Source organism: Papio anubis, chromosome 10 (genome assembly GCF_008728515.1).
Source record: "Papio anubis isolate 15944 chromosome 10, Panubis1.0, whole genome shotgun sequence".
NCBI classification, from domain to species: domain Eukaryota; kingdom Metazoa; phylum Chordata; class Mammalia; order Primates; family Cercopithecidae; genus Papio; species Papio anubis.
In genome coordinates this window covers 110,882,117-110,895,303 of record NC_044985.1, presented here as the reverse complement: position 1 = coordinate 110,895,303, position 13,187 = coordinate 110,882,117, and the positions used below count along the sequence as shown (strand labels likewise).

General features: G+C 38.7%; 1 protein-coding gene across 1 annotated transcript in view; it reads left to right on the top strand.

The window, feature by feature from the left end:
• COL4A4 (collagen type IV alpha 4 chain) overlaps window positions 1–13,187 on the top strand; it is a 160,015-nt gene that overhangs the window by 57,402 nt on the left and 89,426 nt on the right. Inside the window, exons 13-19 of the mRNA XM_031651712.1 lie at window positions 3,930–4,010; window positions 4,816–4,869; window positions 5,146–5,205; window positions 6,084–6,128; window positions 6,442–6,495; window positions 8,309–8,378; window positions 9,198–9,302. Of these exons, the coding sequence (XP_031507572.1) occupies window positions 3,930–4,010; window positions 4,816–4,869; window positions 5,146–5,205; window positions 6,084–6,128; window positions 6,442–6,495; window positions 8,309–8,378; window positions 9,198–9,302 (469 nt within the window). The remainder of the gene's footprint in view (window positions 1–3,929; window positions 4,011–4,815; window positions 4,870–5,145; window positions 5,206–6,083; window positions 6,129–6,441; window positions 6,496–8,308; window positions 8,379–9,197; window positions 9,303–13,187) is intronic.

Here is a 13,187-nt window from a genome sequence, read left to right as displayed (position 1 = left end):
GCGTGCTGCTCAGGGGTGGAGGCTGTTCTGATGATTTGAACTTGTATTCATTATCTAGTCACTGCCCAATTTTATGGCTGAGAACTTTTCTTTGCCGAATTATGATGGCACCATTACCCTTGACTGTAAAATGAAAGATCTGACAAAATTTAACACCACATTCAGGTTAATCTGTGTAACACATTTCACCCTAGCAAACAGAGATCGAACATTTTTGACAATATATTATGTCCAGAGTAACAATTTTGTCAAATCACGGATTTGTTTTGCTTAATTTCACATAAATCCTAAGTTCCAGCCATAAATATGCATATAAATGCAAATATAAATGACTGGAACCAAGAGCACTGAGCAATACACGATCTCCAACCCACTCCTTTTCTACACGGCTCCTCCCCGTCAGTGCCCACCACTCACACCCACTGTCCTTTTGGCTGAAGCATAAAGCTTAGTAAGAATAAGCTTCAGAAAAGTGATTTAAGGGCTGGGCAAGGTGGCTCACACCTGTAATTCCAGCACTTTGGAAGGCCGAGGTGGGCGGATCACGAGGTCAAGAGATTGAGACCATCCTGGCCAATGGTGAAACCCCGTCTCTACTAAAAATACAGAAATCAGCTGGGCGTGGTGGTGAGTGGCTGTAGTCCCAGCTGCTTGGGAGGCTGAGGCAGGAGAATCGCTTGAACCTGGGAGGCAGAAGTTGCAGTGAGCCGAGATCGCGCCACTGCACTCCAGCCTGGCAACAAAGTGAGACTCTGTCTCAAAAATGAAAAGTGATTTAAGAAGGCAACTCACCCGGGGAACAATCTGAACGTCCAGCAGTAGGTGTGTGGCTCTTTCAACAACTTAGGGCAAGTCAATAGTAAGCATCTGCTTCGTGTCAAGCTAGGACTGACACTAGGTGTGGGGATTTATCAAGACAGACCTGATCCCTGCTCTCATGGAGTTCCAGCATGATTGACTAAGTCATGGTATAGACATTTAACAAAACAGCACAAGAGTCAAAATTATATATGAAGACTTCATGATGTGGGGAGGTGCCTATGATATAATGCTGAACAGAAAGTACAGGTTACAAAATATAAACTCAACTTTGTAAAAGCAACAGCAACAAGAAAGACATTAAAATATACACAGAGAGGGATTTCTCAACCGCAGGCTGCTGCTATTTCATTGTTGTGGGGGTTGTCCTGTGTATTACAGGATATTTAGCCACATCCCTGGCCTCTCCCCACTAGATGTCAGTAGCATCCCGTCCCTCCAGTTGTGACAACTTCAAATGTATCTAAACATTGTCAAATGTCCCTGGGGGAAGGGGTTGCCTAACAACTTTCCCCTATCCCCCACCTTGAGAATCTCTGGCTTATAGAAATGACTGATTGAAAATATACCAAAACAATGTTTTTCAAGTTCGGGAAGCCATGGAGCTCTGGAAATATGTTCATCAAAGCCACAGGAACCCACGTGCCATTGCAGAGTCCAGCAAGCATTGGCATCTTAGTCACTTTCTGCGCCAGTCCAATCAGACACATTTGTAAACTCAGACTATGGAATAACTTGGAAGTATTTGGCTATGAGATGGCCATTCAAATGATCCCAAATGTGCTTACATTAATTCTTTTAGGTTGTCAGGTGAATGAACACATAATTTTATGATTTTGGGCCAGGCCCAGTGGTTCACGCCTATAATCCCAGCACTTTGGGAGGCCGAGGCGGGGGGATCACCTGAGGTCAGGAGTTCGAGACCAGCCTGGCCACCATGGCGAAACCCTGTCTCTGCTAAAAATACAAAACTTAGCTGGACATGGTGGCCCATGCCTGTAGTCCCAGCTACTTGGGAGGTTGAGGCAGGAGAATTGCTTGAACCTGGGAGGCAGCAGTTGCAGCGAGCCAAGATTGTGCCATTGCACTCCAGCCTGGGTGACAGAGCAAGACTACGTCTCAAAAAATATAAATAAAATAAAATATTGATGCAGAATTCCCAGATGTTCTAGAACGTGTTTGCCCACTTCATTTTAAGAAACAGTGCCCTCATGTATACATATGAAACAAACCTGCACATTGTGCACATGTACCCTAGAACATAAAGTATAATTTAAAAAAAAGAAAAAAGAAACAGTGCCCTAAATGGTTGCTTCTAATTATGCCTACGTGATATAATTATGGGCCTTTTACATTTTAATTCTTCACAGTTTTCCTTCTTTGTACCTTTGACTATACTGAGTATATGGCACTTTTACAATATGAAAAAAAATAGCAATATGAACAATATTTTGAAGAAGGTGCCTGCTTGTCAGCCTTTAAGAGTTTTGTTCAGGTTTATCTCAATTACAAGAATAAGAGTGGCTATCTTTACCAATACCTACTATGCATTTACTCATGTTTTGTTAATGTGTTTGTTCAATGGTTTATTCATGCAGCAGATATCTTTAGGGCAGGTGCCACACCAACACTGTGTTAAGTGTGTAGATAAACCAAGTAAAAAAAAAAAAAAACAAAGCAGACAATGTTTCTAACCTGGCTTTTCTGCAATTTCCCAGGTTTAGGTAGAAATTGAACTCTTGTGGTTTTTTTTTTTTTTTCATTTAAACTTGATGTTCTTCTAAAAATCCCAACTATCAAAAGCATTAGTAGTTTTAGTAATTATATATTAGGGAATTTACTGTTACCCTCAACACAGGAAGCATTTTATGTATATTATCTATTCAATAGAAGAATAGTTTGAGGTAGGTAATATTACAATCTCCATTTCACAGAGAAGAAAAATGAGGTTTCAAGGAAGTAAAGAAATGTGGACTGAGAGAGGTTTTAAGGAACTTGCCCCAAGTGACAGAGCTGGTAAGGGCCTGGTTTGCAAATATGGGTGACCTATAGCCTGTTCTTAACTATGACAAAGAGGAAAGATCATAGTAAGTGTAGAATAATAGTAATACCCAGAAAAGCACAAAATATTTATCTTCTAATTAATGATGAGAATTTATGACTGTGGCAAAATTCATTCAAGAAACGTTCTTCAGTAGAAAAACATCTATCATGGCATAAATAAAAATTCTGGCTATTATTTTACAGTTTTAAAATATTGAAAATAAATAGAAATAATCTAATCTAACCAGAGTAGGATGGCTTAATACATCACAGTACATTCTTATGATAGATTATTGTATTGGCATTAAAAATCAGGATCGTTACATGAGGCCAGGAGTTTGAGACCAGCCTGGCCAACATGGTGAAATCCCATCTCTACTAAAAATACAAAAACTAACTGGGCTTGATGGTGCATTATCTGTAATCCCAGGTACTCGGGAGGCTGAGGCACAAGAATCACTTGAGCCAGGGAGGCAGAGGTTACAGTGAGCTGAGATTGTGCCATTGTGCTCCAGCCTGAGTGACAGAGGAACACTCTGTCTCAAAAAAAAAAAAAAAAAAAAAAAGATCAGGATTCTGAAGAGCTTTTAGTATGATAGGAAAAGGCTCACAAAATATTGTTATAAGAAAAATACAAAATTATTTAAAATTTTAATAAAATATGCTGTATATTTTAAATTATGTTTATTATATAGTATGCTGATTGTATCTTCAAATACATAAAACAAATTGTTTATTCACCTATATACACATATAAGTACATATACACACATATACACACACACACACGGCAAAAAACTATATCAAAGTTTTAATAGAGATTACTTCTGGATAGTAGGATTAAGAATCATTTTCATTTTTTAAATTTATTTTTAACAATAAGTATGTATTAAATTTTTATAAGAAAAACAGTAAATATCCCTTTATATTCTGTGAGGTACTTGCCATGACTTGTATTTTAAATCCATGACACAGAGGATGGGAAGCATTATACCATAATATATGGGTGAAAATCTTCAAAACATAAATTAATATGAAATTTTATTATCTTGCTTTTTTTTTTTAAGGGTGAGGTTGGTCAGCAAGGTTCTCCTGGACCCACCCTGTTGGTAGAGCCACCTGACTTTTGTCTCTATAAAGGAGAAAAGGTAACTCCCAAATCCATATGTCACCTAGGAAAGTAGCAATAGAAAACATTTTTTGAACATGTATCTGTGGCGGAAAGTACGGAGGTCTTTCCGTGCATCACTGCACTAGTCACAAACCTACTTTAATAGGTTGGTACTACTATTGGTCCCATCATGCGGAATTGGAAATGAAGCTTGGAAGGTTCCCCGTGTTCTCAAGTTTACCCAGCTGCTGAGTGGCAGACCTAGCTCAAGCTGCTAAATTATGACATGTGCTTGTTAACGTTGTTTTGATATGTGGATTGAAAAGACCACTGGAAGCCCAGTTGTCCTTTAGATGTTACAGATGAGTGTGATGTCTTGATAATTGAGAAGGTAACAAATGCATAGAACTGGGCCATAACAGACTCTTGGCAAATATTAATTCCTCTGTCAGTTTCCAGTGCTAATATTACTGGTGCCACATGCAGATTCTGTTGTTGCTTTTCAATTGCTGGGTTAAATTTCTCTACTTTGCTCAAAATGAGCCACTTTTTCAATGACTACATTCCCAAATTGTATCTGCTGCCTGGCTCCATGGTGGTCCACTGTGGTGTCGCATATACCTCTCACACAGAGAACTGGCTCAAATAGAGTCTGGTTTACAAGTGTGCTTAGATCTTAGTGCTAATTAGAACAGGTGAAAAGTAATCTCTTAAGTTTTTTGTTTTTTTGGTTTTTTTTTTAAGGTGAAACAGATTGTAAAAAGAGATGATTTCTGAAGGAGATGGAATTCAGTATGTTAAATAATAAGAATAGACCAAATAATATTCATTGTAATTTTTAGGGTATAAAAGGAATTCCTGGAATGATTGGACTGCCAGGACCACCAGGACGCAAGGTAGTTTATTTAAGTACTTTGTGTGTGTGTGTGTGTGTGTGATGTGCTATCTTAACTTAAAATGTTATTTCTCATGGTCTTTATCATTGCTTTAAGTGCTAGTATATATCACCAGAATTTTTCACTATCTTATCATAATCCTATAGAGCCTCTATTCTAAAGTAGTTGTTTTCTTTAAGCTGCTGACAATAATTTTTGTTTCTCATTTTATTTTTGCTTTCCCTATTGCTGAAATATTGTTGCTTGAACCCCTCTAAATGTTGTCATCTCTTAAAGGGAGAATCTGGTATTGGGGCAAAAGGAGAAAAAGGCATTCCTGGATTTCCAGGGCCTTGGGTAAGCATCATTTGCTATTAACGTCAGTGAGTTTGGAGATACTTCTCTTTCATGTTTTTATAAAACCAGGTCAGTAGTCCCACAAGCTCAAAAGTGAAGAATATCTCATGTAAGAACAAAACATTTTGGACAAGAATTATGGAATAGTTAAATATCCCAGCGCATCCTTCTGTTGACATCATTTAGATAAAACAGGCAAGCAAAAGATAGAACAATTTGGGAAAAGTAACAGGATTGTGACATCTCTTGTCTGGCACCTCAGTGTCAGTATGAAAGTAGTTTGGAATAATTAATTTAAGTCTATTTGATAAAACAACATGGTGATCTAGAGGCAGTAGCTAGAAAAAAATATAATATTAAGCTCCAAACATCACCACGTGTCACTGATAGAAAGCCCATTCATAGAGTCACCATGGAGGCCAGACCGCAGCTGGCATAGACAATGAGTTTCTTTGGTTCTAGATTTAGTACTGAATGGGGCAATATTGGTTTCCATGGTCATTTTTATTGCTAATGATGCACAGAGCAACTATTAATTTCCAGGCAAATTATATTGTAGGGATTTTAAAGATATTTGGCCCAGTGCAAGCACTAAGTTAAATAAATTAAAATTGGAAAAGCGACGACAACAAAAATACATTCTTAATTAAAACACTGGCAATGACATGAATTTTTTGAATAAGAATAAAGGTCACTTCAAGTAGCAAATGTTATAAAGAAATGGAACCTATTTTATATTTATTTCCTTTTATTCAGCTAGCTTTGCAAACAAGACCAAATATCCATGGAACAATTTGACAAGGTGAAAAATGATGCATTGAGCTGGTTAATGCATTTTGATTTAATTCTGTTTATCCTGATTTTTGTGAATTTATTAGGGGGATCCTGGTTCCTATGGATCTCCAGGTTTCCCAGGATTAAAGGTAAATGTACCTCATTATAGAGATAATAAATACATTTTCACTAGTAAATGCAATTTAGTATAATTCAGAAGTTGTACTGTTGCGTGCAAACACAGTAATTAGGAAGGCAGACACATTCATTTTATGGATTGCAGGATTTAGCTGTGGGTGTAAAAATTGAAGCACAAGATTGTCTGATGCAGCCGACGAACAGTGTTAAGACTTTGCATGGTCTCAGTGGGCAATGTGTTGCTTAAATTAAATAAGAATGAGATAATTTGTCACCCAGTCACTTTTTTTTTTTTTTTAAAGGCATGTTTGTGCTTGTTTATAGGGAGAACTAGGACTGGTTGGAGATCCTGGGCTATTTGGATTTCTTGGCCCAAAGGTAAAAAGTGAGCCTATTTGAATATATTCTGATAAAAGTTTATATCCTTAATGTTACCTAATTTATTTTTAAAAGTATTGCCAGGAATCATTCAAGAATGTAATTTTTAGAAGAGACACAGTTAATATTTTATTCAGTTGTTACATTAGTCTGTGTTTCATGCTGTTGATAAAGATATATTCAAGACTGGGCAATTTACAAAAGAAAGAGGTTTAATGGACTTACAGTTCCACGTGGCTGGGGAGGCCTCACAATCATGGCAGAAGGCAAGAAGGAGCAAGTCACGTCTTACATGAATGGCAGCAGCCAAAAAGAGAGCTTGTACAGGGAAAGTCCTATTTTTTAAAACCATCATCTTGTGAGACTCATTCATATCACAAGAAAAGTACAGGAAAGGCTGGGCATGGTGGCTCATGCCTGTAATCCCAGCACTTTGGGAGGCTGAGGTGGGCAGATAACAAGGTCAGGAGATCGAGATTATCCTGGCTAACACGGTGAAACCCCCGTCTCTACTAAAAATACAAAAACAAAATTAGCTGGACGTGGTGGCAGGTGCCTGTTGTCCTAGCTACGCGGGAGGCTGAGGCAGGAGAATGGCGTGAATCCAGGAGGCGGGGCTTGCAGGGAGCTGAGATCGGGTCACTTCACTTGAGCCTGGGCGACAGAGCGAGAGTCCATCTCAAAAAAAAAAAGAATAGCGCAGGAAAGATCCACCCCATAATTTAATCACCTCCCACTGGGTTCCTGTCACGATGGGTGGGAATTGTAGGAGTTACAATTCAAGATAAGATTTGACTGGGGGCACAGCCAAACCATATCAGTTGTCCCTCTTTATCTGTGGGAGATTAGTTTCAGAACCCCCAGGCTACCAAAATCCTCAGATGCTCAAGTCCCTGATGTAAAACGATGTAGTATTTGCATAATACTTACACACGCCCTACCTTGTATTTTAAATAACTCTAGATTACTTATAATCTCTAATACAATGTAAATGCTATGTAAACAGTTGTCATATTCTGTTGTTTTATTATTTTTATTGTTGGATGATTATTGTTTTTAAAATATTTTGCATGAGAGTGCTGACTGTATATGACTTTAATGCCTGCTGTGTGTTATTATGCATGATTATCATATTATATCAGTGTCATATTAAGCATTATTATGTTCTACTTTTGCGAAGTGATCCTTTTGAAGGGGAATAATCATGAAAGTTTAAAAAATGCATGGGCTCACATAATATTGAGATTAGAAACAGAGGGCATTTTAGAGCGTTTTCTGCTTTTAATACCATTGCATTTTTTCTTTCCTTTTTAACCTCTGTGATCTCACATCTGGCACTTGCTCAGCATGTGCAAGGGAATTGTGTTCCCTTAAAGCCATGGTGGCATTAAAGGAACATGATTTAGGGGGACACTATTTGCTGCTAAAATAAAATACAGATTCGGACCTTGTTAGGTGAATAAACTATTAGTCATCGATGCCATGTTAGACATTAATGCTCATAGTATGTTTAAGAAACTTGGTGACATCAGAGGTATCCAATTTATAGGCATAGAATAATTTCATTGGAGTTAAATTTCTTTTCTTTTGTGGAAGCTTTGTGACTTGCTATTTACTTCCACTACTGGTTGGTAAGAGAGTAGATGCATCTTTGCTGCTCCTAAAACTCCATGGATACTTCATTTCTCTAGTAAGCCTATAATCTCAGCTTCTTATATGAATGTGCACATGGTCATTCTAATATTGGTTTAATGCCAGGCAACATGAGTAAAATTAATATTCCTTTAAAAAGTGAATGAATGAATGATTTCAGGGGGATCCTGGAGACCGAGGGCACCCAGGACCACCAGGTGTTTTGGTGACTCCACCTCTTCCACTCAAAGGTTTGTGTTCCCATTCAGTTCCTCCATAAATTATGCAGAAATAGGAGTTGAGTGGCCAGGACAGAAGAGTCTGGCCCAGTATTTCCATAGCTTGCACACTAGGCAGGCTGAATGCACAAACTTTAGCATGAGTGTATAATTATACATGTGCCTGAGGTTTTTTCAGTACATAAACTGTATGCTGGGATTGTTATTATGTCATCTTTCAGAAAGTCATTTTTTAATCGCTAAAAATAGTATGAAACCATTTTATTGGCTGGTTTCAGTGGCTCATGCCTCTAATCCTAGTACTTTGGAAGGCTGAGGTGGGCAGATCACTTGAGGTCAGGAGTTCGAGATCAGCCTGGCCAACATGGTGAAACCCCATCTCTACTAATAATATAAAAATCAGCTAGATGTGGTGCCACATGCTTGTAATCCCAGCTACTTGGGAGGCTGAGGCACGAGAATCACTTGAACCTGGGAGCTGGAGGTTGCAGTGAGCTGAGATCATGCCCTCCAGCCTGGGTGACAGAGCAAGACTCCATCTAAAAAAATAACAAAAACAAAAACAAAACTATATGACTAACACCTATCAAGATGCTGCTGCCAAAAAGAATAGCCTAAATCAAAGACAAAGAGCCCCACTCAACTTACGTGTCTGAGGAAGAGGCACAGCCAAAGGGGTTCACATTTCAGGTATTTCATTTTAAATGTAATGAGAAACTGCAAAAACGTCTCATATTTATACTTTACTGAGTCTCACAAAAAGTAATTGTTGTCTGAATTTTAAAATGCACATATCATTTGTTTGTTCTCATGTGCCATTATCTTTGGCAGGCCCACCAGGGGACCCAGGATTCCCTGGCCGCTATGGAGAAACAGGGGATGTTGGACCACCTGGACCCCCAGGTCTCTTGGGCAGACCAGGGGAAGCCTGTGCAGGTACGGATGCCCTGATGCCTTGGCTTTACAGGTCAGATTTCCTGCATCATCATTGGCACCAGTGGCTTTCAACTGTAACTGATACTGGAATCACCTTAGGATTGTGTAAAATAATACCAATGCCTGTGCACACCCCAGACCAAGAATGTTGGACTCCTGGGAGATGGGCCTGGGGATCTGATACTGTAGAAGTGCCCCCATATTTGTAATATATCGTCAGGGTTAAGAACCACTGAACTCAAACCAATTAATCACTTACTTGGGAGGAATACAGGTTTCTCAGCTGCACCCCAGAACATTCAATCAATATCACAGGGGTGTTGTAAGGAACATGTGTGTATAACAGACCTCCCACAAAATTATCACATGCATATAAGGCTTGGAAACCACTGCTAGGGTTAGTGTTCCCCCATGTTTTCCCACCCTTCTGGAAGGCTCTCCCTGTTGACATCTACTTGTAAAATTTAGTACGTTCACCTAATCCCTTGCTTAAATCTCCTGCATGAAAGGTGGAAGTAAAAATTATGATTAAAAAAACTTGCATTCATAATTACTTTAAAAAAGTCTTCTTCCCTCCTCTCAAAATAAAAACAAAAATAAGAAAATGATGGGCCACAGTGGCATTTGGTAAAAAGCCTGGGAAAGGGTCCTATTGGCATAAGGACTTTGAACTCCTTCAGGTGCTGTGCTGGTTAATATTCCTAGTAAGACTAGGAATTGAAGTTTAGAGGGTATTTGCAGTCTGTGAACCCAGAGGAACTGATTAAACCCGTGAGGAGAAAAGTCTTGAATAAACGAAGTTTTACCCAGCCTGTGTCTCTTGTTATATTTACCGAGAAGAAGTGAGAAGTTTTCTGAGATATTCAACTGCTAACTACAAAACTCTTGTTTAATCTTCCATGAATCTAGCTTTCAGTTTGCGGGATTCGATAACCACAAAGCTGGAAAAGCTTTGTCTAGTTCACTTAATCTTTAGATAGCACAGCCTTAGCCTAACTGACTCAGGAGCATATAAATCATATAGAGTATTCCGTTGGTCAGAAAGCACTGGACTCTGGTCTCAGAATTCTCCATTCAGTCTTGTTTGTAATAGAATAGTGTCTCCAAGAGATTAAAACGAAAATCTGATAGTAAGTAACAAGTGTCTCTAGTGGATTCAAATCCAGGAAATCCCTTAATTCACAAGGTTTTAAAAAATAGATCAACCCAATAGCTTTCAAATCTTGACTATGACCCATAGTAAGAAATGCATTTGATTTTACATTACATTTATATGCAAAACATACATTTACATTACACGAACATGTATGTATCCATATGTACAGGTGACTGAGACAAAAATACACAAAAGTATACATGTGACACACTATCCCATTCATTTCTTTTATAATAAAAAAATGTAATGCTGTCAACAACTGACTCTATTGACTTCATGCTCTACAGTTGGGTGGACAATACTGCAATATACCACACACTGTAGCCCATTCTCCCTGTTGGCAGGTGGCTAAGCATTCTTCTTGGCAATGGGACAAGGCAGCAGGCAGCACCCAGGTTCATCCAATGACTGATTGTCTAGAGTCCACATCAGGTCTTAGAAATGGCATGAAGACAAGATGGCAGCCAAATCCACACGGGCTTGTTTTCATTTTATTCTAAGCACAGGAGTGTATCTAGTCCTATTATGTACTAGAATATATAATTTATAGGTAATTATAGATATTATTGGTAATATCTATAGTATTTACTATATATACAATGCATACAATATCTTGTAGATAATTTGGTAATTATCTACAGTATTTACCATGAGATAAGCACAATTTTAGAGTCAGACACTTGTAATCAAATCCCACCTTAGCATTTCGTGAAAGTCATATAGTATAATGTGGTGCAGTGACATACTTAAGCATTCGCACTATGAACTAGAAAAGTTCCAGTTTCTCCTACTCGCAAGCTGTGTGGTCTTGGACATTTATTAAACCTGTCAGTACATCAGTTTTCTTATGTGTAAAACAAGGTCTTGGGGTGAAAGAAATAATATGTATACAGCCTTTAGACTGCAGTCTAGTGTATAGTAAAGATTCAATATGTTAGCTATTATTACTACGGATATTTGGCCTAAACTTCCTGTGCCTTATCTATACGGTATAAACTTTGCAGGGTTGTTCGAGGAGTGCATATGTTTGTAAGTCTACGGAAGCCCAGCACATATGGACACAATAATGACAGCCATTAATTTAATAAACATGCTACATTACTGATTACTGACAGGGTTTCAGTTATCTCTTGCTGAAAAAATTTCCTAAAACCTCGTGGTTTGAAACAATAGCAATCAGTACAGTACCTCTCACTCTTTCTGCAGTTTAAGAGTTCAGGAAGGGCTGGGCCTGACTGGACACCTCTCTCTGATTTCTCTTGTATAGTCTCAGGAGCCTCCCTGCGTGGGCTCTGTACTAAGGCTTCCTTACAATATGGTAGCTTCTTATCATTGCTTATATGGTAGCTCAGAACTCCAGCCACAAGTGTTTTGGCTCACAAGGCAGAAGCTGAATCATCTTTTCTAATGGCCTTATTCAGAGGGAGGAAACACGCCACCTTTTGATAGAGAAATGTCAAAGTTCAACCAGAGGGTGTGGGACAGAGCTCCTGTGATGGGCATCAGTGAAAAACGCAGTCTTCCATAGAGAGGATCTGGAGCCAGACACGCTTAGGAAAAGGAAGCTGTGAGAGGTGGCCACTCTCACAGAGGCTTCTAGCTCTCTCTCTCTCTTTTTTTTTTCCTTTTTTGAGATGGAGCTTCACTTTTGTTGCCCAGGCTGGAGTGCAAGAGTGCAATGACAAGATCTCGGCTCACTGCAACCTCTGCCTCTCAGGTTCAAGTGATTCTCCTACCTCAGCCTCCCAAATAGCTGGGATTATAGGCACCTGCCACCATGCCCAGGTAATTTTTGTATTTTCAGTAGAGATGGGGTTTCACCATTTTGGCCAGGCTAGTCTCGAACTCCTGACCTCAGGTGATCCGCCTGCCTCGGCCTCCCAAAGTACTGGGATTACAGGCATGAACCACCGGGTCTGGCCAGCTTTCAGCTATCTTTAAGCCAAAGACAGCAGCAAGGGGAGTAGGATGTCAAGGGGAAGCAGGATTTCCTGCTGTTAATTATTTGTTCTGACCTCGTCTGAACACACTGAACATCTGAACATTCACTGAGGATGTGCTCTTGCTGGATATTACACTAAGCTTCTTACATGGATTATTTTCTTTAATCCTCATAACAAGCCTCTGAAGGTATATACAGACTACTCAATAAGTTGAATAACCTGCTTAAGGTCCCCTGGCTGGAAAGGGAGAGGCCAAGTTCAAATCAGGCACCTCCATCCTTCCCCATCAACCTGGGCAGCTGTGATAGGTGCAATATTTTATGTTCTATGTAGTTGATTATGTGGGTCTATATTTTTACCTACTAAGTATGCTAATATGTTTATTTGAATTATTTTTACCAAGTTATCAAGGTAGAAAGATTGAAAAAGTAATCATTTTAATTAAATATGTTTCTTCCCCGATAACCCTAAAGAATGGGGAAAAGGTAAGAAAATTTCATTCTCTAAACCCATTTCTTTCCACTATGTGCTTATTTCAAAGGAGGCAAGACATTTTAATGGCTGGTATATTGTCTTTATTTTTGAGTTACGTTTTTTTCTTTTAATGCAGCTTATTCAAATTATTATAACTCCTGCTTTATGACTAGTAATCTGTTCTGTGGCAAAGCAAACTTTATACATCACTTATTTTTTTTCTACTTCTGAAAGCTGTCATCTACAGCATTAAAAAATAGCTTTATGGAGATATCACTGACATATAAAAATTGTTTATATTTAAGACACATA